We start from the raw sequence: 25,431 nt of genomic DNA, 5'->3' as shown, positions 1-25,431 counted from the left end.
TAATGTCTGACACACACACACACACACACACACACACACACACACACACACACACACACACACACACACACACACACACACACACACACACACACTTGAATCCCTTGGCTGCTTTTCTCTCCACCGCCCGTTCTTTAGCTGAATTTACTGCTGATGTCCAGGGCTTGCTGGTACACCTGAGTCATGTCCTCCAGATCCCCCAGCAAGGAGAAGCTGCCGTTGTCCCCCGGGGAGCCTTTTGCTTTGGGGCCCCGACTAATCTTAGGTCCCTGAAGAGGCGGAGCTGCCTGGAAGCCCTTGAAGTTGGCAAGCTGCAGCAGGTTTTCAGCTGAGACGCAGGCCCTGATGTTTGGGCGGAGATGTGGGGTGGAGGGGTGCCACTCGGCCCCACTGAGGGAACTCGGTGACAGGGACAGGACAGAGCTGTCCTCCCCCACTATGCTGGAGGGCCGACTCTGACTGCGTGACAAACCAGAGTCGGCAGGTGGAGGAGGTTCGCCGATGATTCCTGATACTCCTGCTGAAGAGGGTGGCCCGCTGTAGGTGGAGTACTTGCCGTTTCTCTTCAGGATGCCCTTTCTCCCCATGGCCCTTTTGGGTGGAGAAGTGGCTAACAGAGACATGCTGGCTCCTCCTAAAAGCTCAGAGGACTCGCTGCGCTCTGGGGAGGAATAGTACCCTGATTCCCGCTGCTGGTTGTTCTTCAAGATGCCTTTCTTCGGTAGAGTAGGTACCATCTTAGCCGGCGAGCCCCCTCCTAGACTTGGCTCCTCTTCCTCTCTTTCTGGGCTCGAAGCCTCCTCTCCACCTTCAGCTTGCTGAGGCAATGCTGCTTGACTCAGCTCCACTTCTCCAAGACTGGCAGACTGCTGCTCCTCAGTTGCCCTGGTCTTCAAAATGCCCTTGGGTCTCTTCAAACCTGGCTTGTCCTCTGCTCCGCTGAGGGACTGTCCGGCTTCAACATTTTCCTTCTTAGATTTTTTGGGCCTCTGGCGCATCATATGGAGAACGGCTGCAGATTTGGCTACGGTACCTCGTGGCTCAGTACGGTTCTGCCAGTCGATGAAACGTGCCAACATGGGCGAGCCTCCGTGGTCTCGTTGGGTCTCGCAGTCACACACACTGTTCTTCCAGCCCCAGTTGACCCACCAGTGATTAGCTATGTCCTCCACGGTGGCTCGGCGCTCAGGATTCACCATCAGCATCCAGCGGATCAGTCCACGGGCATCTGGGAGGAAACAACCATCCATGAGATGTCTCATTACATGCAAACTTTTTCGGTGTGACCCCTCGAACGAGAAGGTCTTGATATCTTTTTTGTAAGTTACGACACTACCTGAGGATTGTGTGGGCTCTTTGTAATCGCCGTTGCTGATCTGGCGAATGAGGTTCTTGTGGTCTCCCCCATCAAATGGCATTGTTCCATAGACCAGGGTATACAGCAGCACCCCGAGAGCCCAGCTGTCCACCTGGTGAAAACAAACATCTGATCACAAACCTGTTCCTCCAGTCAAAACAAACTCGGCGAAACATGCAATGTTGATGCAGTTGTGTAGGCAGAAAACCCCCCAGAGGTGAGTTATGCAACCTAAATGCAGTCCTGCAAGCCCTGTTTTGATTAGTGATTCATAACAATAAAATGTGAATGAGCTCAGCTCTGCTCGACATTGGTTTAGAGCCCCAAATTATTTTTAAGTTTAGACAAACAATAACAGACACAGCTTCATACCTGGCAATTTTTAGACACATTTCCATAAAGGGACACCATAACCAATGCATGTAACGTTGTGGGAAATGTCTTGCTTCCATTGAGATATACTATTCTCTCCCCCCCCCCCCCCCCCCCCCCCAATTCTCTCCTGCTCTGTCAGGCAGCAGCAAAAACTTTGTAAGAACCAACTTAATGAAATGCGACAGTCTACAAAGTAACATAAGACTTTGTGTTTTAGTGGCATGAAAAAGGCCATGAGGGGAAGTGGTGGGAGAAGAAGGACCAGAAGAGACAGTAGAAGTGGGATTCCAGTAGCTGACAGAAACAAGACCTGTCTCTCCCTGAGAGTGTGTGAGACAGAATTTGACAAATATGTGACTGTTTACAGAAAATGCAAAAGCCATGTTCAGCGCCTTGGGCTTCCTTACAGGGTTGCGGAAGGCGCTTTATAAATAAAGCTTTGATTGATTGATTGATTGTAAATGTGTAGATGTTCTGAGGAATGCGTTTCTGATTGGGGGAAGTTAGAGCGCTACGACAGAAGAGGAAAAGGAAATCAGACAACAGTTAAGGAGCTGGTGTACTTCCTCTAGGACTCTGGATATACATCAAGAGGGCGAGACAGGGTACCAACTTTTGCTGTGTGCAACTTTTGCTGCCAGTGATTGTGGCCTCGACCCAGCTGAGGTTAGTGTTGGTAGCAACTGCACTCAAACACTATTCAGTAAATTTAATCAAATGATTCTGAATGAATGTCTAAAATAAATACCCTAAAATGCATTTCCCCTCTTTTGGATTGTTTTTAAGACAAAAACACTTGTTACAGGTGTGACTGACTAAAAAAAACTTTTTAAATTATTATTTCTAATCGGTCATTCAGAGTTTTTCATGCAGGGTGAACATGAAAACGGTCTTCTACACCTATCTTCTGCATTAGCTCCTGATGGAAAATAGATATCACACTGAATTTGCATTCATGGCCTCACCCCTCTCGGCTCACACTGACCCACAGGAAGGTTTTTTTCCTATATGTTTTTTTGCATCGAGGAGAGAGGAGAGAGTGTCGTGGTGGTAGTTACTTTGCAACATGGCTGAATGTGTTCTGTTAGCAAATCAGAAGTGAGGTGTGTGTGCATATAATTAATAATAAAGAGCAATCCTGCTGCTTTCAGCCCACCTCTGCACCTGCAAAATTCTGCATCTCAGAACAGTATTAATGTGCAAATGCATTAATTAAATGAGTAAACCACATCTTCAAGGTTCCAGTTAAGCAAACGTTTTTAAAGAAAACTATTTAGTGAGACTCTAATTTATACCATGCATGTGCTTTAAAGTTGTAAAGTTCATTTCATTCTTATTCAGATTAGTAGAAAGTGAGCACACAACACTCTTCAGTTCCTTACTTCAAAGGACCCTAACACCGTAGGAAGGCAACACTAGGGAGGGATGCCAATGGAGACCTATGGAGTTAAAAAAGACACCCCATGCCCCTTGTCTGTGGACTAATCTCATCAAAGACATAGAACATGAAGCCTGCTCACAAATTTGTGAATGGTTCACCCAGTGACCATAATCCCTTGTTAGGTAATTTTATTAAAGACATACACAGTAAGTGAAGGTCAAATTTTATTTAAACCCTGGCAAAAATGTTACTTTGGATTATGGCTTTTAGCATTCACCTCTGACAAAACAAAATCTGTCTCTTTTAAAAGTTTCATCTACAAAGCAGAGGCATGTCTGGGGCCCAGACTGAAGTGTTAATCTGGATCGTTGAGCCTTACCTCTGGGCCACGGTATGGTCTTCCATTGACAATCTCTGGTGAAGCATAGAGCGGGCTGCCACAGAAAGTTTGCAGCAGTTTATCCTTGTGATAGAGGTTGGACAGCCCAAAGTCAGCAATCTGAGGAGACATTTCACACAAACCATGAGGTCCTCTGTGCGCAAAAACATAGTCTGAGACAATGAAGTACTGACTAACCTTGATATTACAGTTTTCATCCAGTAGCACGTTTTCCAGTTTCAGGTCCCTGTGCACCACACCGTTCTGAGAGTAAGCAAGAAGAAAGAAACTGAATAATGCATCTGTCTGTATTTATTATGTATGAGCAGCCCTTTGTCATGTGAAATGATTTTCTCTAAAAAAGAAAGCTTGTAATTCTCAGGGGAAACTGAGGCCTGGCTGTTTTTAATTGGTCTTGTGCCCTCTCAGGTCTTTATGCTGACATCTGCTGTGATTTTGGTCTTGAACTGACTCACATGTGTCACATAAACATGCTTGTAATTACCACCCTGTGCAAATGATGTTCTCGCCGCGTTTAAAACAAAACAAAACAAAACAAAACACAGCATAAAAGCAACAACTCTGCAGCTAATGACAGTGCTTAACAAAACATCTAGGAATTAAAATGTGGTATTGCAGAAAGAAAGAATGCAGCTCAGATGTGGACAAATGACATAACCCATCCGCCTCTGCCAGCCTGCGCAGCATTCGCATGGCATCGCGCATTGGTTATCGTCTGGCATGTAGCTCATGTTCACATGACCGGATTGGTGGATGCAAAAGAAAAATGACTGCTTGCTTGTTGTGTGAGTGACTCACACCACCCCGCCTGGCGGGAGGCTACGCTTGGTGGTGATGATTCATCATTTGTGGCTGTCTGGGACTCTCCTGTCTGAGGACAATGACCTCAGTCCTATCTCCAGGGAAAAGCGTGGCAGGAGGGGATCCCCTCGGGACAAGCCTATTGGCCTTTAGGGGCTTCAGTGGGGGTAGGGAGGTGAGGACCATGGGCTGACACAGGTGTGGCTGGAGATAAACCCTTTAGGAAAAGCCTTGAAGGGGGAGTCTTGGGACATCTTAGAACTGAATTAAAGCAGAGCCTGTGTGCTGCACTGGCCTGTAATCGGAGCATATGCCTGAATAAAACTGGCCCGTGTCCTATCTTAACTAAAACAGATGACTGTTTCACACCAGCGTGCCAAGAAAAGCACGATGTGTAGGCTCAGCAGATTAACTTGCAGCAGTATGTGGCTGACTGTGTGGTGCTTGGCTAGTGTATGACAGAAGACACATTTTAATGTAATTAGTAAATTAATACTTGTGGGGATTTTTTTTCCTGTTCACCTTATGGCAGTGGTGCACAGCAGAGACGATCTGTCTGAAGAAGTGTCGCGTCTCCCGTTCACTCAGGCGCCGACGCTCGCTGATGTAGTCGTACAACTCGCCTTTACTGGCATACTCCATCACAATCACGATTTTGTCCTTGTTCTCAAACACTGAAAAATAAAAATGTAGCACCTTAACACATATACAGTTTAAATGTATGGGCCAACGGGGACAAAAGAAATACTTAAGTTCTTCTGGGTTCATTTTACACCCTATAAACAAAACAAATGAGCTATATTTGTTGTAAAGTACACTGGTTTTGTTTGATTTGGGAGAAAATTCCAAAGAAGGACATCTCATCCCAACACCTCATGGGTTTACATCATCGTAACCACACCTCATGAGTTTGGCTCATTGCAGGGAGAGGCTGTTAACTTAATCAAACCCACTCTTCAGAGACCTGAATGAGTGAGCATTAAAACAGATCCCAAATGAAGAAATGAGGATGAAACATTTAGTTGATTAAGTGATCAAGCAGCACAATAATATTAGCCTCCCAGAATCTACAAATAGACCTGACACATTTCAACTTAACACTGAGTTGCTACTTTGCACGACACACTCTCATATTCCTCCCGAGTCAGTCTTATCTTTATCAGTCTCAAACGAAAACAACACCTAACAAATAAAGCAGATTTTTGTGTGTTTCTGTGATGTGAATTATGAGGGGAAAGAAACAAGCTTTAAAAATCTTTATTCAACTTTTCCCATCCCAGAATAAAGCAACAAAACTGTGTTTTATTGTACTGACAGAGTTTATGTGACCAAAGCAGAATAATTAAAACTGCCAGAATAAGCTTTTTTTTAACTTTAAGTCTAACAATGCCTGTTACATCACACTGCCACAGCACGTTTCACATCCACCAACTGTTGACAGAACATAATTTTAACTTACGAGTGTGAAATATCTGCTTTGCAACATACTTGGCATTATGATAATGGGAGTTAGGTGAGGAGAGAAGGAAAGAGATAAAGACCAAGGGAACACCAAGGCCATGACATCAACAACGCTGTCAGCCAAGCTGATTTTCCCACAGAGCAGGGTCACCAAGGGTGAGGGCCTCTACTTTCTACACCCATGAGTGAACACCTTCAGTCTGTCCCTCTTTCCCCCTACCAGGACCCACTTTACAGATTTAATCCTCATCCAAAACACACAGCTGCTGAGTGATGGTAATGCTCCCTGATTGTGACTGTCTGGCTGCTTGGGAAATAGCAGAAGGGGGTAAGCCAACCATTCCCGAGGGCAGAGTAGATCCTGCCCTCTGATTGGTGAAGAGAAGGGGAACCCGGGGCGACATCTGCACTGATCCTTGATGGGCTTGTTCTTAGAAAGCCAGTTCGCAGCTTGCACTCTCATTTACCTTTGACCCCTAGTGGTGAAGTAATTACCTGGCTTACATAAATTGGGTTTGATGCGGTCTGATGGCTACACCAGCCACCGTTATAGTCTCTCTCTCACTCACTGGGCTTTGTTCATGTGTCAGGCCATCTTCTGATTAATTAGCACCAATTGTCCTGACAAGCAAGTTGATGGAAAACCCCATACTGACAAGTTAGGAAGAAGATAAAGGTAGAGAAGCAGTGCTGCAGACAATAATGAGCACTCTTATTCACCAATGCTTTTGCTTTGCTCACTTAATAACAGGGATGTAAGAAAATATCAATGTGGCCATATATATCATGATACATTTTTTTCCTGTGATTTTATATAGATATTCAATGGTCGTGTATCTAATTTTTGGAAGAATTTACATGCTAAAATGTGTGTATTTTCTTATCTTTCAGTGCAATTCAAATGCAGACCACTAGTTGGCAGTATGTGCAATGGGTTTTGTTTCAACCATTGAAATGTAAATCCCTCTGTTATGGTTCAGATACCTCATGTTAAACATGTTAAGCATCAGTTTGGACTATTTATGTCACATTCTGCATCCCAGCCTTGGTTGCCTGTCGTCTTCCCTTGTTGTGTTTATTGGTTGCACCTGCCTCTTGTTAACCTGATCACCTGCTCCTGTGTATTTAAGCCCTTGCCGTCATGTGTCTTTTATCGGTTCATCAGTTAACCTCGCCTTATGTCTTCCCATGTCAATGTGCTTCGGTTCCTGTTGTTTTTTACAATAAATGGATTAAGGTATTTGCTGCCTCTGAGCTTCACTCATCTGCATACGGGTCCCAAACCAACACTCACCGTGACAGTTTATTGAATATTCCTACAATAAATTCTGTCTAAAAAAACGCTAACGTCTGACTTAACGTATTACAGTATATCGTGATACATTGTATCGTCTCTCCTGTATTGTGATACATATCGTATCACCAAAATTCCACCAATACACATCCCTACTTAATAACACTGTTGGTGCATGATGTGCCGTTGTGTCTTTCCAAAATTGGCCCTTGAAGGAAATTGAAAAGACATCAGCATATTGTGACCATTTTGGCAGTGAGTGACATCACCGATCAGTGCACAAAGGCACCAGGAGAAGCAGAAAATATTGAATGACAGTAGAAAAAGCAAGGATGGTTTCCATGTTTCTACGTTTTTACATACGACAGCAGCAATGAATTAATGACTTCATCTCAAAGGTTTTTCCCCTTTCATTCTGCTTTGTGTAATGATTTAATTTACATCTATTTAATGAACCATAAGATGTGAGATTCCATAGGAAATATGAAATCAATCTCATGGATCTTTGGATAACTTAAACCAGAAGATTGGAACTTTTTATTGCAGGGATTATGTAACACTTCGTATTAACTGAGAGACAAGAGAAGAGAGAGTCACCTTTAAAACGTTTAAGACGATTTATTTCTAAACAATTTTAAACAAGACTAACTCTAAACTCTAAGTGATGAATGGATCTTGGTGTGAATGAGACGTGAGATGGATGGTGCATGTGTGAGTGATAGGGATGGGTACCGAATTCAGCACTTTTTAAGGTACCGACCGAATTCCATAGTACCGACTGAGCACCGATTCACGTCATTTCAAACGGTGCCTCGTTTTGGTACCCGTCCTTCATAACGAGAACTTGCCTAGACAGCTGCGCATGCGCAAGAGCATTATGTTGTCGGTCGCTGTGAGCCAGTTGTAAACAGAGCAGCATGGTAGAAAGAACGCACGCTAAAGCTTGGGTCCACTTCACTAAATGTGATGGGTAACTGGGTGATGATGAAACCAGTGACAACGATCTAAGTGAGACATCCTCATCTTAATCTGCTCCGGTAGGTAAATAAAATGTTTAAGATAACTTTAGCTTCTGTTTCGCTAATGGTGCGTTCGCTTTCTCCTCGGAACTCTGAATTTCCGACTAGAAGAACATGAACGTGCTCTAAAGTTTGGCTTCACTTTACTAAATGCGACGGGTGATTGGGTGAAGATGAAACCAATGACAATGATCTAAGTGTGAGGCATCATCATTTTAATCTGCTCCAGCAGTTAAATAAACTGTTTAAGATAACGCTAGCTTGATATGTTAGCTTCCATTGCTCCCATTGTTATCAGCTAATGGTGCGTTCGCTTTCTCCTTGGAAATTCTAACTTCCCAGTAGGAAAAATCAAATGAAAAAGGACAGCAAAAGGAATGAAGCTACACAGTAAATTTAGTTCACAGTAAAGATGTTTGCTTCAGTTTAATTATCAGCTTATAAAACTACAAGAATGATGTTAAAATACAAACAGTTGTATGTTATTTATCGTGATATTTATCAAACATGTTTACATATTGAGGAAAAAATATATATTTAATTATAAAAGAGAATTAAAATATTAAACACTCAAAAGTATCAAAAATTGGTACCGTTAAGTACCGGTATCGATTCCTAGGTACCGGGAATTAGTAGCGAATAGATTCAAATGTCAAAGGTACCCATCCCTAGTGAGTGATGTTGTCATCAGAACTCTCGTATCTGGAGAAGCAAGTCTGAGTGATGAAGTGATGTTTTGCTCTTAAGCTATGGTGGGTCCACACGAGTTGTGCTTCCCTCTCAAACCCTATGGGTAACAGTTCCACGTGGTACTACGGTCCATATAGGTGAGGTCTCTCTATATTACTTGGATCTTGGTGAGCATAAGTCTAAGGTGGAGTTTTCTCCTTTTTATGATAACATCTCCTTTGCTCTTTCTCCAGCTACGGTGGATCGTGTTACATTCGATGGTCCGACCATGGTTCAGGTGGGTGTGCTGAACAGGGTGCTGCGTGAGTTGTCGGCAGATCCCGGTCTCAGGTTTCAACCAGTGTCTTAGTCTTGGTCCTCCACTGATTCTGTCGTGATATTCACTGCATGCCTAAACCTCAGCCTGTCGTGGGGTTTGTCATTTTTCCTGTTCCGTCACTTCTCCACACGCGTGACCTTTCTAGGGGACTCGGTCCGCAGCGTCGGGTGGCGCCTATCTCGGGCCATCGCACTGGTTCGTGAAGCACCGGCTGCCCAGATGCCTCCGCCTGAGCTGGCCGGTCCTGCTCCTCCACCTGCACCTCCTGCGCCTTCAGCTAGAACTTCTAAAGTGGAGTGATTCCTATTGCCAGACTCGTCGGCTCCATAGGTCTCTATCTCGAGTTACACAAGTTTGTCTATGTTTGTGTGTGTGCATGTTGTCTTTCCTGTTTAGACATGACTTGCAGACTTGGGTGATTTGAGATGAACATGCTGTGGGTTCCTAAAGTCAGGTAATCAGTTAGTTAACAGTAGATGGGTTTAGTCCACATATTACGATTATCCAAATTTGTTTTTATTTTCACTAATCTTAATTCCTTATGGGTACATTCACATGTAGGTTGATTACTAACTTCACTGATTTACATTTTTAGTGCTCTTTAACACTCATATATCTATCTTTTTTATAGAATTTTACTACAGTGATTAAGTTTTGAAAACTTTATGATTAACTTTGTTAATTTACCTTTATGGGCTACAACCATTTTTGCCCCCCTTCATTTTGATAACATTTTTACTTAGTGCAGTGATTTCTCCCATACGCAGTATAGGGTTTTATTAATTTTATTCTTTTTGCACCACTTTTTCCAGTACACGTAGTGTATTGCATCCATTTCTTCACTTAAAACGCTAATTCAAATAATTGCTACACATAGTACATGCAGGTACTCATACTGATAGATTTCTTTTTGTTTATTAATTTGCATCAGATGCCATTTTGTTTTGTCTACATTGAAGTGCCCTGTGCTGTGCTCTCTCTCCTTTCCTGAGTTTTGTCGATGATCCTCGATTCCTAGGGGGTGGACCTATGATTCGTCATCGGATTCTACTCCTCCTGATTGGTGTTCCAGCTCGTAGGACCTGGACGTCCGTGGATTCCGGCATGGTTGCTGGGATACTTTGCTGGCTGGGACCGGACCTGCCTGCTGCTCTTTCCTGCACTGGATCACAATAAGTGCAATTACAAAGATCAATATACTATTTTAGAAGTATTCCCTACCTGTGGAGATATAATGTTTTGCACTTGCTTCAAATTATTACTTCCACGTGGATTACTTGATAATCTGCTGACTTGTGTGCTTCCCGAGGGATTATGCGAGACTGTTCTTTGGAGTGGGGTTCGTACCTCACCACTTTTGGCCTCTTCCTGGGAAACTACACTCTTCCTGAGGAATTGCACCTTGCTCTATCGTCGGAGTCCTTCAAGACTCTGGTCTGTTCAATGTTAGGTGGTCTCTGTACGGACAGCCGTGCCCTTGAAAAGGGGGGTATGTAACGTGATGAAGGAGCTATTCCACCGAAGGTTATTTACCCTCTCTCCTCAGATGTCTCTGACACAGAACTAATCTGCATGAGACTGCCTCAAGGTTATGCATTTGCTTCTGAAACTGCTCCCTTTCCAGATCAAGAGAAGAAAGAAGACAAACTCTTTATTTTTAATAAAGCTAATCAAACAAAGTGTTAGTCAATAATAAGATGTGAACCAATCTGTGAAATGACAATGTTATTGCAGCAGTACGAAATGCCTGCTCCAATTTTATTGGTCTACTGTAGAGCAGTACGCCCTCCGTATGTAGGAGGGCGCTGCTGCTATAAAAGGGGAGCTCCTCCGGTGAGGGAGTAGGTTCGGGAAACAGCTGGTCCCGGTATGCCGCTGCGTCTTGGTGTTGCCAGCCTGTGTCCTCAGGCTGCGTTTATATTGCGATCGGCTCTGTTCCAACTGTGGTATGTACCTGGATGGCTACTCTGTTTAGCGCTAGGGCTACTGTGTCTCAGACTGTGTTGTGCCTTCTGCAGCTTGGGCATTTGTGTCAGTGTTGGGTGTGACGCCATCGCTCGCCTCTGGGTAGGCGAAGCATTGGTAAACGGTACGAACCTTCTGCAGGTACATGATATGTGAGTCAAACAATCTAACACCAGCTCTCTGTAAAACCAGGGATAGATTGCTCCGTTGCTGCTGGGCAGGGAGTTCCCTTCTGCTCAGGCGTCATTAGCAGGAGGACCGGTAGGTGTGTGCTGCGCCGTCTCCACATTTGGCCATTTGTTATTGTTTGGTAATTTCTACCTCTTCCTTGTCCTTTTAGATTGCTCCGTGGTCCGACCGGAGGCGCCGCTGTTTTGCTTCGTTCCCTTTACTTTGTTTCAAATTAGTTGTTCGGAGGCTGGCTGGAGTCCAGGAGGAGAACAGCTCATTTCCATTTGTACAGATTTTATACCGTTTCTAATTTTGTCTTCTTTGTGCAGGCTGAGGCAGGAGGTGTGGAGTGTGGCCTCGGAGGTGGCGGTCCAGTTTGCGAGTGTGGTGGTGCTGGGTTTCCTCACGTTGGTATGAATGCTCACTTGCCTGGGGTGAATCCTTTATATTTTCTTTATTATTTTTGCTGTGTTGGGGCTTCTCTGCCCCGAGTAACCTGCCTCCCTCACTAGCCTCAGTCCTGCTGGTTAACACACTTTTGTTTGGTTAAACCGATGGTCTAAACTAATTGTTGAAAGTTATTGTTTAGACCCTACTGTTCGACCTTTTTGCTTATTTAAACTTATAGTTAAACGTATTTAGTTAACCCTCATTTGACTTCATGAATTAATGTAATTAGTGAGTTAAATTAATTTCCTCTTTTTCAATTATTCACTTCATTGGTTTATTTTCTTTCGGGGCATTAATCTTAGTGTTTTATGGTATTTTACATGGCCAGTTTATAAAAAGTCTTTTACACCATTTGTTCAATTAAATAAAATAAATGAATTGTGATTTCTAAAACCACGTCTGCTGTCTCAATTAAGTGGAAAGGACCTACGTGCTTTAACTATTTCCTTGGGCGAAATTCCCAAGGTGGCGTTGTTAGTAACAATTGGCTACTCCGATTATGGTAATGACGGCTACAAGTCGTCCAGAGCATGCCAGAATTTAATGGTCTTCGCAATAATTGTACTCGAGTAGGTACAATTGCCATACTTGGCATCAACAGGTCATAGACCACTCCCGTATTGCAACATTATAATTAGTAAGTTTTAATGAGTAACACGACTTTAATCTAGCTGCACTAGACATCCTGATCCACGTAATGTAAGCCACATGACACATTTTATCCTTCTCATCCAATCGGAACCTTCCTTTCTGAAGCGTGGCATAGTCTCTGTGGTGTTTATATATCTGTCAAACTTTGATTCAACCGTAAATCCAGAATTAATAAAACCAGTCCCCACGCCATCTTAGATCAGTTCACCGCATTCTAAGAGAAGTATCGGACTGACCACCCGGACTTCCTTTTTAAGCAAAGAACCAACAAGCTGGATAAAATCTGTTGCATTTTACCAACCAAGCAACGGTTCCTTTCAGAATAAAAGCTGAACTCACTGACCCTCCGAGTCCATCTGACACCGGGGACACACCGGCCGCGAAAGCGCCGAGAAGCGAATCGCTCATGAAATTCGGCCGCTGCTCGCCGCTCCTCAGTTCAGATCAGACGCGTCCCAGTCGAGGCGCGCCTCGGCTCAGCTGTAGTTTTTCTTTTAAACACTTGGTGTCCTCCATTTCCTCTCTGCCTTTTCTCAGCTCTTTTCCTCTACGTTTGAGTGTGTGTGTGTGTGTGTGTGTGTGTGTGTGTGTGTGTGTGTGTGTGTGTGTGTGTGTGTGTGTGTGTGTGTGTGTGTGTGTGTGTGTGTGTGTGTGTGTGTGAACCTATGGTATGAGTTGTTTCTGCCAGCTGAATCACTTGGAACCCGCTCCAATTCTGCACCTAGCAGTTTCTTCTGAAATGGGTACGTAAATAACCATGTTTTTCAGGCGTCGTACAGCTCCATGTGTTTCTCAACTTCCATAATTAATTTAAAGTCATCCATCTTAACTGCTTGCCTCAGACTTTTTGCCTCTCTGTCCTGTTTGCTCCGGTGAAAAGACACCCAAAACCACACCCCCTTCACGTGGTCACACACGCTCACAAGTTCGATGTGTGTGTATGTTAGGGCTGGGGGTAAACGATTATTTTTAAAACGATTATTCTGACGATTATTTTATCGAATAGTCGACTATTCTAATGACTATTTAGAAAATTAATCTAATGATTATTTTTCTATTGCACAATTAACAAAAACCAGAAAATCTCAAATAAATTCCTCAAAAAAATTGATAAATTCTTACTGTAAGAGAATAAACACTACAGGCCTTCCATTTTGTAAAACACTGCTTTTATTGTGTTGTTTGGTTATGTTCTGGTGACGTGTAGAACTTGGGAGTGCAGGCTGCTGCCTGAGAGGTGGTAGAAGATGGAGTGTCTCCATGCTGCTTTGTTTTGGTCACTTATGTGCGTGAGGCGAGTGGTGTTACGGGTTAAACCAAACTCAAGGTGATATTTTACACTAAACCGAAAACCCACAACACTCTAAATGTAATAAAAAGGAGATCTACACCACAAAAAAGATGAACTCTAAACCAAAACGTAACAGCTTATCCCAACGCAAGAAGCTGTTAGCGAAGATGCTAACAGTAGCTTTACCAACATTAAGTTCAAGTTACCAAGTTTAAATAAACCAAAAACACCCAGCAGCAAACAGACCAGCACGGAGGAGAGACTGCTACCACCAAAACAGCTCTCCTCGTGTCCGAAAGAAGCTCCTTAATGAAGGGAGAAACGCTCCCGGTGATTTTCTACATCTGCGATAGACACGAAGCAGCGCATCTGACCCCGGAAGTTGTTGTCCGTTGCCGGGAGACGAAGGCGGGCAAAACAGGAAAATAATCTAGTAGTGGACGGACGTTGTTCCGGGTCTTCGGTATTTGGCGGAGATGTTAGTGAAGGCGGAGAAGAGGGCGAACTAGAGGAAAAACAGGCAGATTTCTCTTCTATTTACAAACTCCTGGGGATGCAACAAGTGGGCGTGGTGCGTCAACTACCGGATCTGACGTCGACAAATTTTTAGAATCGAGCCGTCGACTTCGTCGAGGCTTCGCTACAGCCCTAGTGTATGTGTGTGTGTGTTCGTGTGGTTTTTCTGCAGTGTCTGATTACGAACACATTTGACTATTGCGGAATTTTATTTTGAAATGCTTTATTTTGTTAACTTTACCGGCCTGCCTCTTATGTCTAGGTTTGACTTCCTGCCAGAATTGATGCGATTCACCCGCGGCTCATGAAAAAAATAGAGCTGACGCCGAAATGATCACTGTACGGCGCGGGCTGGAGCGCCGGCACGCGCCGGCGCGAGGTGATTCGTGGCGCTTCAGCGGCCCATGTGGTCTATAGAATAGCTTAACAAGGGAATCTCACATTTTATGGTTCATTAAATAGATGTAAATTAAATCATTACATTTGCTAGCAAGTCTTCCAATTTTACAAATACTGGTTGTTTGGTGGCATTTACAAGCAACCAGCATGAGTTAACCACAAGTCCCACCCAGTGACTCTACCGAGCCATTTCTGCAAACATTTCCAAATGCAGACATTAGTTCCATCCTGAAATGGAGACACATGCAAACAGAGAAGGTCTGTTAAAATGACCTTAAAGTTTTGATAGTGGAAATGGGCCTAATGTTTAGTTCCATTAGCCTAGTGAACTAGACCAAATTCTTGCTTTGCAAAGAATGGTCTAGGCATGCTCCATTGGAACCTCAGCAGCTCCTACCAGGACTCTGGCAAGCCAATCACAGCTCTCTAGAAGGGTTTCAAACACATAAAGAGCTGTGATTGGTCCATAATGGTGGGCCAATCATAGTGCTCTATCTGCTTAGTGAACAAATCACAGAGCTTTATCCACTTTGTGGGCCAATCAGAGCACTCTATATGCCTGGTGGGTGGGATGATGCAACAGAGTGAAACAAGAGTATGTCACATTCATTGTCCAGTGGAATGCGGAGATCATTTGAAAGACAACGGTAGAACCCGCCCCACAACCGAGCCGTCAATGGAGCATGGCCAGACTAAATAATACATTTATTTAGTCTGGCTTGCCAGGCTAGAGTTCCATTTCATTCTGAACAGAAATCCGGGAATGGAGCTCATAACAGCATAAGCTAGGAACAATGTTCTCAGCTTTCAAACATTATAGCAACAGATATTACAAATATTACCAATACTAATATTATGTGTCTGATTTATTGAGACACACAGCGATGGAAGTCAAAACTTTTCACATGCAAGACGGCCATGTTGGATTTTAAGGTAAGAGCTAGAAAGGAATCTTAAACTTAAATATCCGAGGCTGCTCCAGTTGGTTTAATTGATGTGAAATTCAGAGATTCTGACTTTGTAAGCGTGACTTCTGGTTCTAACCCAGGCTATATTTCAGGGTTTCCCCCAGCGCTTCAGAAGCCTGGCGGCCGCCAGGCTTTACTTGCCCACCCGCCAGGCTAAGCGTCATGCCCCCCCCGACCCTACCGTGTCCACTGACACGAACGGCGCAACGAAACTAGAGCCCTCCATCAGCTGATAGTGGTGAGAACAGCAGCGGAACGTGTGCAACTGTTTCATTTTGCTCTCTCAGTTTGGGCATTTACAGCAATCTATAAAGTAGAAAAACTGTTTAAAAAAGGAGTGCCCCATAGACACGCCTAAAAACCAAAGTGCAAATCTGTTTCTAAATGCCCTACACAGCATGCTGACGGGCGCAAAATGTAAGGGAGTGGTAAAATTCTGTCTTCACACACACATCTGGTTCAGCTTTGGTTCACACGAGGCAGTTAGCGGAGGGCTGCTGGAGAGGGTGTTGCCGGATACCCAAATCTCTGGGCCTCCTATACGTCTGTAGCAAGCAAACCTGGGTGGAGGCCAGGCCATAATAGTAAACGTGGGTTTGAGGAGAAACACCAAAGACCCAGAGAAATGAGTCTGACAGAGACTGTCGGTAGAGATGGTTGCCTCTAAAAAGAAAGTCTAACAGAAAGTTTGTAATGTTCTAATTGTTCTCAAACAAAACGCTTAAAATCTAGTTGCACCTTAGCCCTGTAGCTGACTACTACCACATTCACATGACAAATAGTGATGTTTGTTTACACAAACATTAGTGAAAGAGATAAGGGGACTTTGGAACTGAACAAAGGGCAACAGGTGACCCAGTTTGGGCAGTGGTATTCAACCTGCTGTCACTGTCCTGAAAACAGCACTGGCACAAGTCTACCAATAGTCACAAATCATATAAAACAACTCACTCTAGAGTACTTTGTGACTATAACAGCATGCACATGCCGTACGAAATAAAAACAAATGATTAACTGTTACCAGTGCTTTCAAATTTCAATGGGAATTGTTGAGTCAAAAGAACTCTAATGTACCTTCTCCTCTGATGAGGTTAAAGTCATTTGAAGGGGTTCGACCAAAATAAAGAAGGTCTCAAAGAATAAATATCAGTGCTGTTTGAGTCTGACATAAAGGCTTTGATATTTGCAGAGTTGCTTCCTGGGGTAGAATTATGTTGCCATTGCTCAAGGGAAGGCTTACAGCCCTTCCTCCCACTGCAGCACTGGACCAGAGTCAGACAGGGTGCAAGCCTGGGCCACTGAGGTCAATCCAGTGAATCCCAAGCTGCACACACACACACACACATACACACACACACACACACACACACACACACACACACACACACACACACACACACACACACACACACACACACACACACACACACACACACACACACACACACACACACACACACACACACACAGACAGACATTAGTGTGCACATATGTGTGGGTAAACGTGCACATGCGCAAGTACAGTCTGGTTCCCAGCTGCAGTTGCCTCTAAGTATCAGCAGATGTCTGGCCCTGAGATCAGGACCCGAGAAGACAACGGATGAGACCTCTCAGATGTGGGAAAGGCAATCCCTTAGAACATCACCCCTCTTACAAACACAAAGATTCATCACACACATGCACAGATTTAGAAAAGTCCAGATGCACACTGCCAAAGCCATCAGGACTTTTACTAACTCAGGCAGCCAGACAGGGAAGATGAAAAACATCCCAGTGCTGCAGCCCGGGACTTATTATGACACATGCATGTCATAATAGGACAGTCCTGCAGCTTGGCTACAAGTACTACATGAGTCGGAGGAAGGACGAATATTGGTTGTGTGTTTTTGTTAATGTGTGTTCAGGTTGAGCATGTCTAGAATTTGCCATTTAACATGTTCCAGATTCTTACCTTCATAGATAGAGATGATGTGTGGGTGGCGGAGGGTTGACATAATTTCAATCTCTCTGCGGATGTGCACCATGTCCTGTTCGTCCTTGATTTTCTCTTTTCTGATGGATTTAATCGCCACCTGCAAACAGACAGAGGCTTCATGATCAGATACTAAAATTTTTCGTAGCAGTGGAAAATATGTTATAAACTATATTTTTTCAGAAGAAAATAACATGATTTTTCCAATTTCTGTTGATTTTTCACGGCCGAGTTTTGCAAGTTTGTGAACGGTGCAATAAGCAATACCCCCATGTAAACACGTTCATGGGAATAAGGGGTGGTGGTGGTGGTGGATACGTCAAGTGACATTTCTGAACAGTTTTTGATCTGTATGAGAAACTTTTAAATTGAGCGATACAAATTTAAAGATGAGCAATACAGGCTGCCAACTATTCATTTGAGATGTGTGAAGGGTTGATGGTGGTGAAGATGACCCCCATCTCCATCTCCTCCTACCCACTCTATTCCACCATGGAGGCCATGGACCGCTCCTTCACAGGCAGACTGAGACATCCCAGATGTAAATCAGAACTCTATCGTAGGTCATTCGTCCCCTCTGCAGAAAGTGTATAACTCCTCAGTTTAACTGGTACTGCCATTATCCTGTTACACAATAACGTCAATGCAATAGTCAGTGTGTGTTCAATACTTGTGCAATTCCAGATGCACATTAGTATGTCTGTATGCCTTATGCTGCATGGTTCTGGAGACCCATGTTTCATTTATTTGTTGTTTTTAGTGGTTGAAGGTTACAATAATAGCTTATTGCCTTTGTGTGTTTACCACTTTTGTTTTTTATTTTTCTTCCTTTTTTTATAGAGTGCCTCTCTATGGCCTTCATAATTTTTATATCAATACAGCAATTTGTTTCAGTTTAAAAGGAAACATGACCAAAACAAAATGTGTGGCACTAGACGGCATATAAAGCCGGGCGTACACTGTGCGACTTTTTCACTTTTTTGAGCCGATCTTCCACTCGTGCGAGAATCCACGACATCGGGGCGAGTTTTGCGCCGAGTGGTCGTGTAGTGTACAGGGGGTTACGAGAGGCGATTAACACCACGTGACCAGCTACCGATCAGCAGTCGTGAGCTCACACGGACTTCTGGCGTGTTTAATATTTCGCTCGTCCCTCGTGAGGGTATCGCACTGTTGAAGCGGCACTGCGAGCAGCTACGATCCAAAATGTATCAGAACCGCTCACGGCGCATGCGCAATCCTGCATCAACACCGCTCGCTCGCTATTTCCCTAATAACACACGCTATTCGTTTTAATTTCTACACATTTTTTTACTCACAAAGATTGTCAAGAAAGCGTGTTTGTCGTGTTCATGTCAAATTAAACTGATCACAAAACACAGATTTACTTTCTTTATTTCGTTTTCCTCATCCAACCCCCATAAATCCCTGTGTGTCCTCCTGCAGCACTCCCGAAGGACAACAGGCAAAACAAGACAAAAAAGTGTTGTGTAAAAACTGCTATTTTTAGCATATTTTTAGAGAAGACGTGTTGCTACCAGACGTACAGTGTGAGCAGTCAGGTCGCATCCGAGAACTGGGTCGTACAGTGTGAGCACATGGCTCGTGAGATCTGCTCTGCGAGGAAGTTGTACAGTTTGAGCTGAAACTGAGTGCTACGAGTGAAAAAGTCGCACAGTGTCCACCCGGCTTTAGTCACATGAATGATCTTATCAGTGAACTTTAACATTTACACACAAAACACACTGCACTCCATGTGATGTTGGTCTCAGTGAAACCTGTTGGACAAAAACATCTGGGGCCTTAAGCATAATAGAAGTCCACAGAGAAGGCCATTGATCAACATGTAAACTGGAGCCATGGTAGCAAATAAAAGAACACATTCAATAAATGACATAGTTGCACAGGGCTACTGGAGTCCAAAACCACTTGTTTTATTTTAGTGAGATCCATGTACAAAGATCAGTGAACACTGTAGCAAAATACAGCGTTGGCATTTACTTAATATGAAGGATTTCTGATTCCCTTCAGATGCATTCCAACTCTCCAAACTGCTGTAAAGCAAAGGAAGAACTGAATCACAAACCCAAAGAGGAAATAAGATCCATTTGACATAATTTCACCAATAGTACCAGTCTTTAAGAAGTCTCAAGTCTTCCAGAGGACACCAATCACTCCCCAGCATCTTATTTTAGCTGTTCTAATTAAGACCAGCTATTGGCCGACATTTAAAGCAGCCTGTAAATCTGTCCTGCTGGGAGCTTTAAGCACACATTACGAAAGTTGAACATAAGTCTGAGGTTTAACAGTTACAAACAACTCTTGATTTGATGATTTTTCATCATTACTGTAGTGCCATATGCCACAACAGGATACATCCATACCACTAACCCGTGTACCCCGTAAATGAGAGGTTTCTCTAAATAAACCAATTGAAAAGTACACAGGGTAGGCTAATTCTAGCCTAAACATTCTGGATCAAGTCCTGATTTTCCTTTGATCAGGTCAGTATAGAGTCTGCTGACTCAAAATACTGTTAGTTTAAACTTTTGTCCTCTCCTAGCTGAGCTGCTGCCTTTGGAGGCAGCAGAAACCACAGGCAGGGGTGAGTGCCAAGCTAATTACCATGTACATCAATAAAAATAACCCCCAATCCAGAGTAGCTCCCTTCCAGACCGAGCCTTGATTACACAGAATTTCAAGAAATTAGACTTTAACAAACAGCCTGCAAATTCTCGAGCAGTACCCTTAAGACAACCGGGGCGGGGCCAAGACATCAAGGCAAGGTTCCTTGACATTGAGAAACACCCTTCAGTCAGGGCCTTCTTGGCTGAAGCTCCATTTTCAGAGGGACTGAGGGCCCACGTGGGGCTCCAGAGTCACAGGTTGCAGACCCCTGCCTTAAGTGGTAAAAGTTGTTTGGGTCTTTGCACATGGCTTCTTTTACCTCATCAGAATCATTAAGATTTTCACAGATCGCAAAATCAACAGTAATATTTCTGCAGAGAAAATTTCAGCTAACCCAATGAAGAAGCCACCTCTCTCATGTGTTCTCATGGGTTTGAGACGAAGCCGGGTATCACTTGTGAGCCTCTCCTCCAGTTCCCATGCCCAGACCCTGATGTGGATCATTAAACTGGACTGCAGATCAGTCATTTGCCAGATGAGCTTACACACATATACTTCTCTTTAAGTGGATCCCCATTACCGTCACTCACAGTAAGCAGGTGCTGCACTGCTGCTCACGCCCTTGTCAGGTATGGGTCAGACCGTCCTCCCCCCATCTCTCCAACCTTTGCTCCCAAAACGACTTGTTTGAAGTGAAAGTCGATGCTTTGCTTCTGCAGAGCCTGCCATCTTCCAGTGCTTTCTCAGGCTATTAAAACAGATGAAGCATTCACCACAAGCTGAACCATCCATGCATTGTTTGGAAGCTCACGATCATCTGTTGTGCTGGCTTAGTCGGAGTCTGGAAGGGAGAGGAGGAGAAACAGGCCTGCCACCTTTCCAGGGAATGTCAGCCAGGAATTGTAAAACCTCATCAGCAGGAGAGGAGAGTTGTTTTTCCCTTTTGTGTACCTCCTCATTGAAGTCATTGCTTGGGAATGATGTAATCACATTCTTTAAGCACACATTTAAATGACTTTTAACTGAGGCAGTCCCTCTTGTTATTGTGGTGTGTTTTCCTGTATTCCTGAACTGACTGCTCTCCTCCCGACTGTCTTCGACAGTCCCTCCATACACCCCTCCTATTCCATTTCCTCCTGTGGATGGCCTTTCATGTCCATTTTATCTTCGGCTGTCACTACTACATTCCTACTGCAGTCTTTTAGATGTGATTTAATACATAATAAACCACACATGTACTTCTGTGTCTCCAACAAGTATACAAGCATGCAGCACATCCTCTCTTGGCATTCACAAACACACAAGCTTGTCACATTTTTGTACGATGACCTCTTTGATCAATCACGTAGCTTTGGATTTTCACTGAAGTACCCAGGATGGCCATATGGCTTTCAAGATTAAAACAGCCGCTCTGTTCTTCTTTCACTCATGCAATGGATGTGTCCGTGTTTAATCGGTCTTCCTGAAGTGCTTTTGGTTCAATTCCATGATAATCACACATAGAAAAACATTCTATGTTTATTTCCTCCATCTACTCCTCTACTTGGTTTGGAGGAAAGATCTGGGAGAAGCGAGAGCGAAAGGAGATCCCAACACGACAACCTCACCCAACTGTTGAATCTGCCACATGGGCACAAGGGACTTCCTCTGGGTCAGAGGTCAAGTAAACTCTGACAATACAGATCCATGGTCTGTGAGGGAGTCAAGACCTGTTACTTCTCTAAGAACTCATCATGACATAAAACGTGTTTGTGTGTTTTACGTTTGGGATGGGTTTTTAGAAGCACATTCTAAATACAATCTTTTTAAATTCCAAGGAAAATAAATATTCCAGGAACCATCCATAGCCATCTGAGCTCAGAAGAAAAACATTTTAATCAATCCAGGAAGTGAAAGCATTGAACAATTTTAACAATAAATAAATACTACACAAGTCAAACACAAGAAAGGGTCGCTGGTAGGGGTCAACACTTGTTAACCTGCACCGATTTTTATGGCCGCTTCTATCTGCTCTGCCAGAGTGGGCACACGTGGGTCTGTGAGGGTATAACGTGTGATTTTAAGGCTTCTAATTTTAAAAGCAGCCACAAAAATGACCGTCTGACACCAAAATTAATCAAGTATTGTACACACTCAACACACAAAGAAAACTTTAAGAGTTCCAGGTTTTTGAGGTACTTTATAAACATGCTACCAAGCAGCTCATGTAAACAGCAGATTCAGTTAGTCTCAGGATGGATAGCGTTAGGACTTTCTTTGACTTTTGATTACAGTAGTATGAAGTACTTTATTTCTAGGGGGAACTTTTGGCTGCCTTTGATTCACTGGGCTCACACCAGTGGCATCCGTCCTGTCATCTGCAAGATTTGAACTCGAGCATCCGGTCATGAGGCCCTGCAGGACGAGGCGTGTGCAGCGCAACTCCCATGGGCCTTATTTTTGAGCTCATGGGGAATTCCCAGTGGAGGGGGGTGGATGCACACGCCTCTGAGTGTAACACTGCGGCAGACTCATTTATAGTGGCTATTCATGACAAATCATGAGGCTCACTAAAAGCAACCTGATAGTAGGGCTCTGCCTTGCCACATTGTCCAAGACGGCATGATACAAATTACATTATTGTGTGCTTATGTGTTTTTAAAAAGTGTGATATTAGGAAGTACCTTTTCAGTGGCCTAGTGGTACCAGTGTCCACTCTGACACTGGGAGATCAGAGTTCAAATCCAGTTGTGTCTTACCAAAGACCTTAACAATGGGACCCAATTCCTCCATGCTTGACACTCATCTTTAACCGGTTGGATTGGGGGTGTTAAACCATCAAATAGTTGCAGCTCACCGCTCCCCACGGGGGTGGGTGCAAATGCAGAGCTGGAATTTCACCAGTGTGTGGTGACTAATGGGACTTTTTACTTCATTGGTTAATTAATAGTAAAAGGCTGAATACTGCACATAATGCAACATTTGGTTAAAAAAAAAGAAAAAGAAAACATCTAAAAAAAACAACAGTTCCAGAAAACAGCTCACCTCTCTGCCGGAGTGCCTCTCTGTGGCCTTCTTGACTTTCCCATAGGTGCCTCTCCCCAGCGTCTCCAGGAGCTCGTAGCGGTGTTTGAGGTTGTGCTTGTGGTGGTGTTTCTTCACACCCGAGTTCCTCCGTCCATCACTACTGGCCGGGGTCCCCTCAGGTGAGCTGCCGGCAGGTGAAACCGGGGATGCAGGGCTGGAGAGGACAACCCACGGCTGTTCGCGCGCCGCGCCGCCCTGGCCTCTCTGGGACTCGGGACCGGCCGCCCCCCGGTGTGATACATAAACCGTCTCCATCTCTCCAACGACCTCCCCACTTTCAAATATCTAACTTAAAATCTATCACCTATAGAGCTAATAGTAGTAATAATAAATAAATAACTTACAAAATAGTGATGCTATCACATGAGGAATCTATTGTTTACTGATTGTCTTGGTTGATCGACTGACTTAATTAAAGCAAACACAAACTCCTCTTAACTCATATTGTTATATAGTCGATACGAATGAATTAGCCACTAATGCAGCATTAAATAATCGGTCTATAATAACCTAATACATGCAATAGCTGCATAAAATCAATTATAGTGCCAATAATATGATGAAATATAAACAGTAGTCAGATTTTGACCAGATGTGGTTTAATTATATTGGCTATAAAAGGCTATAAATCCAAGATCTATCCCATTGAAAGGAGGAAAAAACTAAAGAAATGAATTTCCTTGTTGCTCAGCTGACAGGTATAATCTATCAATGGTTAATTCTACGTTGCTCACATCATCTGTCGTCCTACACGCTGCCAACATCACAAAAAAGGCGAAAAAGCTGCGACAAAACCGGCGTTTTGGGTGAAGATGACCCTCATCGTGTCCACGGCCCAGGTGCAGCTCCTCTCATTTATCAGGAGTCTGTCTGTTGTGCGCCTGCAGGCTCCGTGCGGCGGCCGACTGTGGCAGAAGAGCGCTGGGATCGGACTCTCTCTCACAATGAGACGTGGTGGATAATGCCATGGTCGTTTCGCTGCGCCCCTTCTTTTTCCGTGGGTGCCCTTCTTCTTGCCCCTCTCCTTCCCTTTCTCTCTCTATCCTCCAGCTTGAGGGACCGTGAAGAAAGAATGCGAGATGATCTGAGACCGGAGGCGGAGTTTAGCCAGAACTCCTCCTCTTCTTCTTCTTGCCTTTTCTTCTTCACACACCCTCAGACAGCCCAATCCAGGGGTGTAGCAAGGATTTATGTGGACAGGAACGCCCCCATATTTTAAATGGCAATATTCATGAACAATAGGCATTTTTTTCTTATAATTTCATGGTAAATATGACAAAAAACCACGTTCACTACTAAAGCAGATTTTGAACACCGTTCATAAAAATGAACCGAAAACAGCAGCATGCCTAACAAGATCCCAGCAAACATTTGGTCATTTGATGACCATTGAAACAATGTCAGTCCAAGATGTACTGTCATGGTTGAAAAATGGTTCCAAAATGAAAGTTGAACGAATGTCACCTAGTAGACGTCCACTTACAACTGATTTACAACATGCTATGTTGAACTACACTAATAGTCAAAAAAACAATTATACATATAACCCCAGAAAACTGTACACATGTATCTAAAGGGATTTTTAGGATTTTTGTGATATGTATATATATATATATATATATATATATATATATATATATATATATATATATATATATATATATATATATATATATATATGTCATATATATATATGTCATCCTCCTGCGACCATTTTTGGCCAGATACATGGGACCAGTGGCTGATGTGAAAGAGCAACATTGCCTATAAAAACTGTTGACTTCAGCACTAATTAATTAACAACAAGTCACAACAATTTTCATTTGGTTTTGTTTTAGCTTGCACACAGAGAGCTTCAAAAAGTTCCTTCTCCAAGACTTAAATGGAATGCATGTGCTGAGAAGTGGTAATTTTCTGAAACAAATTTGATTACCTTTAACTGATTACAAAACATGCTGAGATAACTGTCATGTTATTAACAAACTAGTGTAAATATATATGTATATATATGGAAAGTATAACTGCTGATCATGCACATTTCTAAGTGAATTGCAGAATTATTTCCTCAATGACAAAATACCAATGTAAATTGTTGCAGATGTATGAGCTCCTCATAGCTGTTTATCAGCTAATTAAAGAAAAGGGAACGATTGGGTAAAGCATTATACAATAAAACAAACATTGTTTTATTTCATTGCCTGTATTGATCATACAATTTATGTTGATCTAGTTTCTAGCTATAGCAGGTATTCTGATT

The 25,431-nt window shown here is 43.4% G+C and overlaps 1 protein-coding gene across 1 annotated transcript; it reads right to left on the bottom strand.

Annotated features, from left to right (window-relative positions):
* On the bottom strand, window positions 1-23,626 carry nuak1b (NUAK family, SNF1-like kinase, 1b). The gene is made up of 7 exons (XM_015964130.3): window positions 23,133-23,626; window positions 17,460-17,580; window positions 4,837-4,988; window positions 3,691-3,756; window positions 3,493-3,612; window positions 1,337-1,469; window positions 1-1,228 (listed from the first exon to the last, which is right to left on the bottom strand). Exons 1-7 carry the CDS (start codon window positions 23,427-23,429, stop codon window positions 135-137), a joined length of 1,983 nt encoding a protein of 660 aa, XP_015819616.1. The 5' UTR covers window positions 23,430-23,626; the 3' UTR covers window positions 1-134.
* Between the last annotated feature and the right edge of the window lie 1,805 nt (window positions 23,627-25,431).

This window comes from Nothobranchius furzeri, chromosome 4 (assembly GCF_043380555.1).
Source record: "Nothobranchius furzeri strain GRZ-AD chromosome 4, NfurGRZ-RIMD1, whole genome shotgun sequence".
NCBI classification, from domain to species: domain Eukaryota; kingdom Metazoa; phylum Chordata; class Actinopteri; order Cyprinodontiformes; family Nothobranchiidae; genus Nothobranchius; species Nothobranchius furzeri.
This window is presented reverse-complemented; position numbering and strand designations above follow the sequence as displayed.

Coding starts and splice junctions, on each gene's coding strand:
- nuak1b (XM_015964130.3), bottom strand. CDS start 23,429: ATGGAGACGGTTTATGTATCACACCGGGGGGCGGCCGGTCCCGAGTCC. Junction 3,757..4,836: donor CTGTGCACCACTGCCATAAG/GTGAACAGGAAA, acceptor GCTTACTCTCAG/AACGGTGTGGTGCACAGGGA. Junction 3,613..3,690: donor ATGAAAACTGTAATATCAAG/GTTAGTCAGTAC, acceptor ATGTCTCCTCAG/ATTGCTGACTTTGGGCTGTC.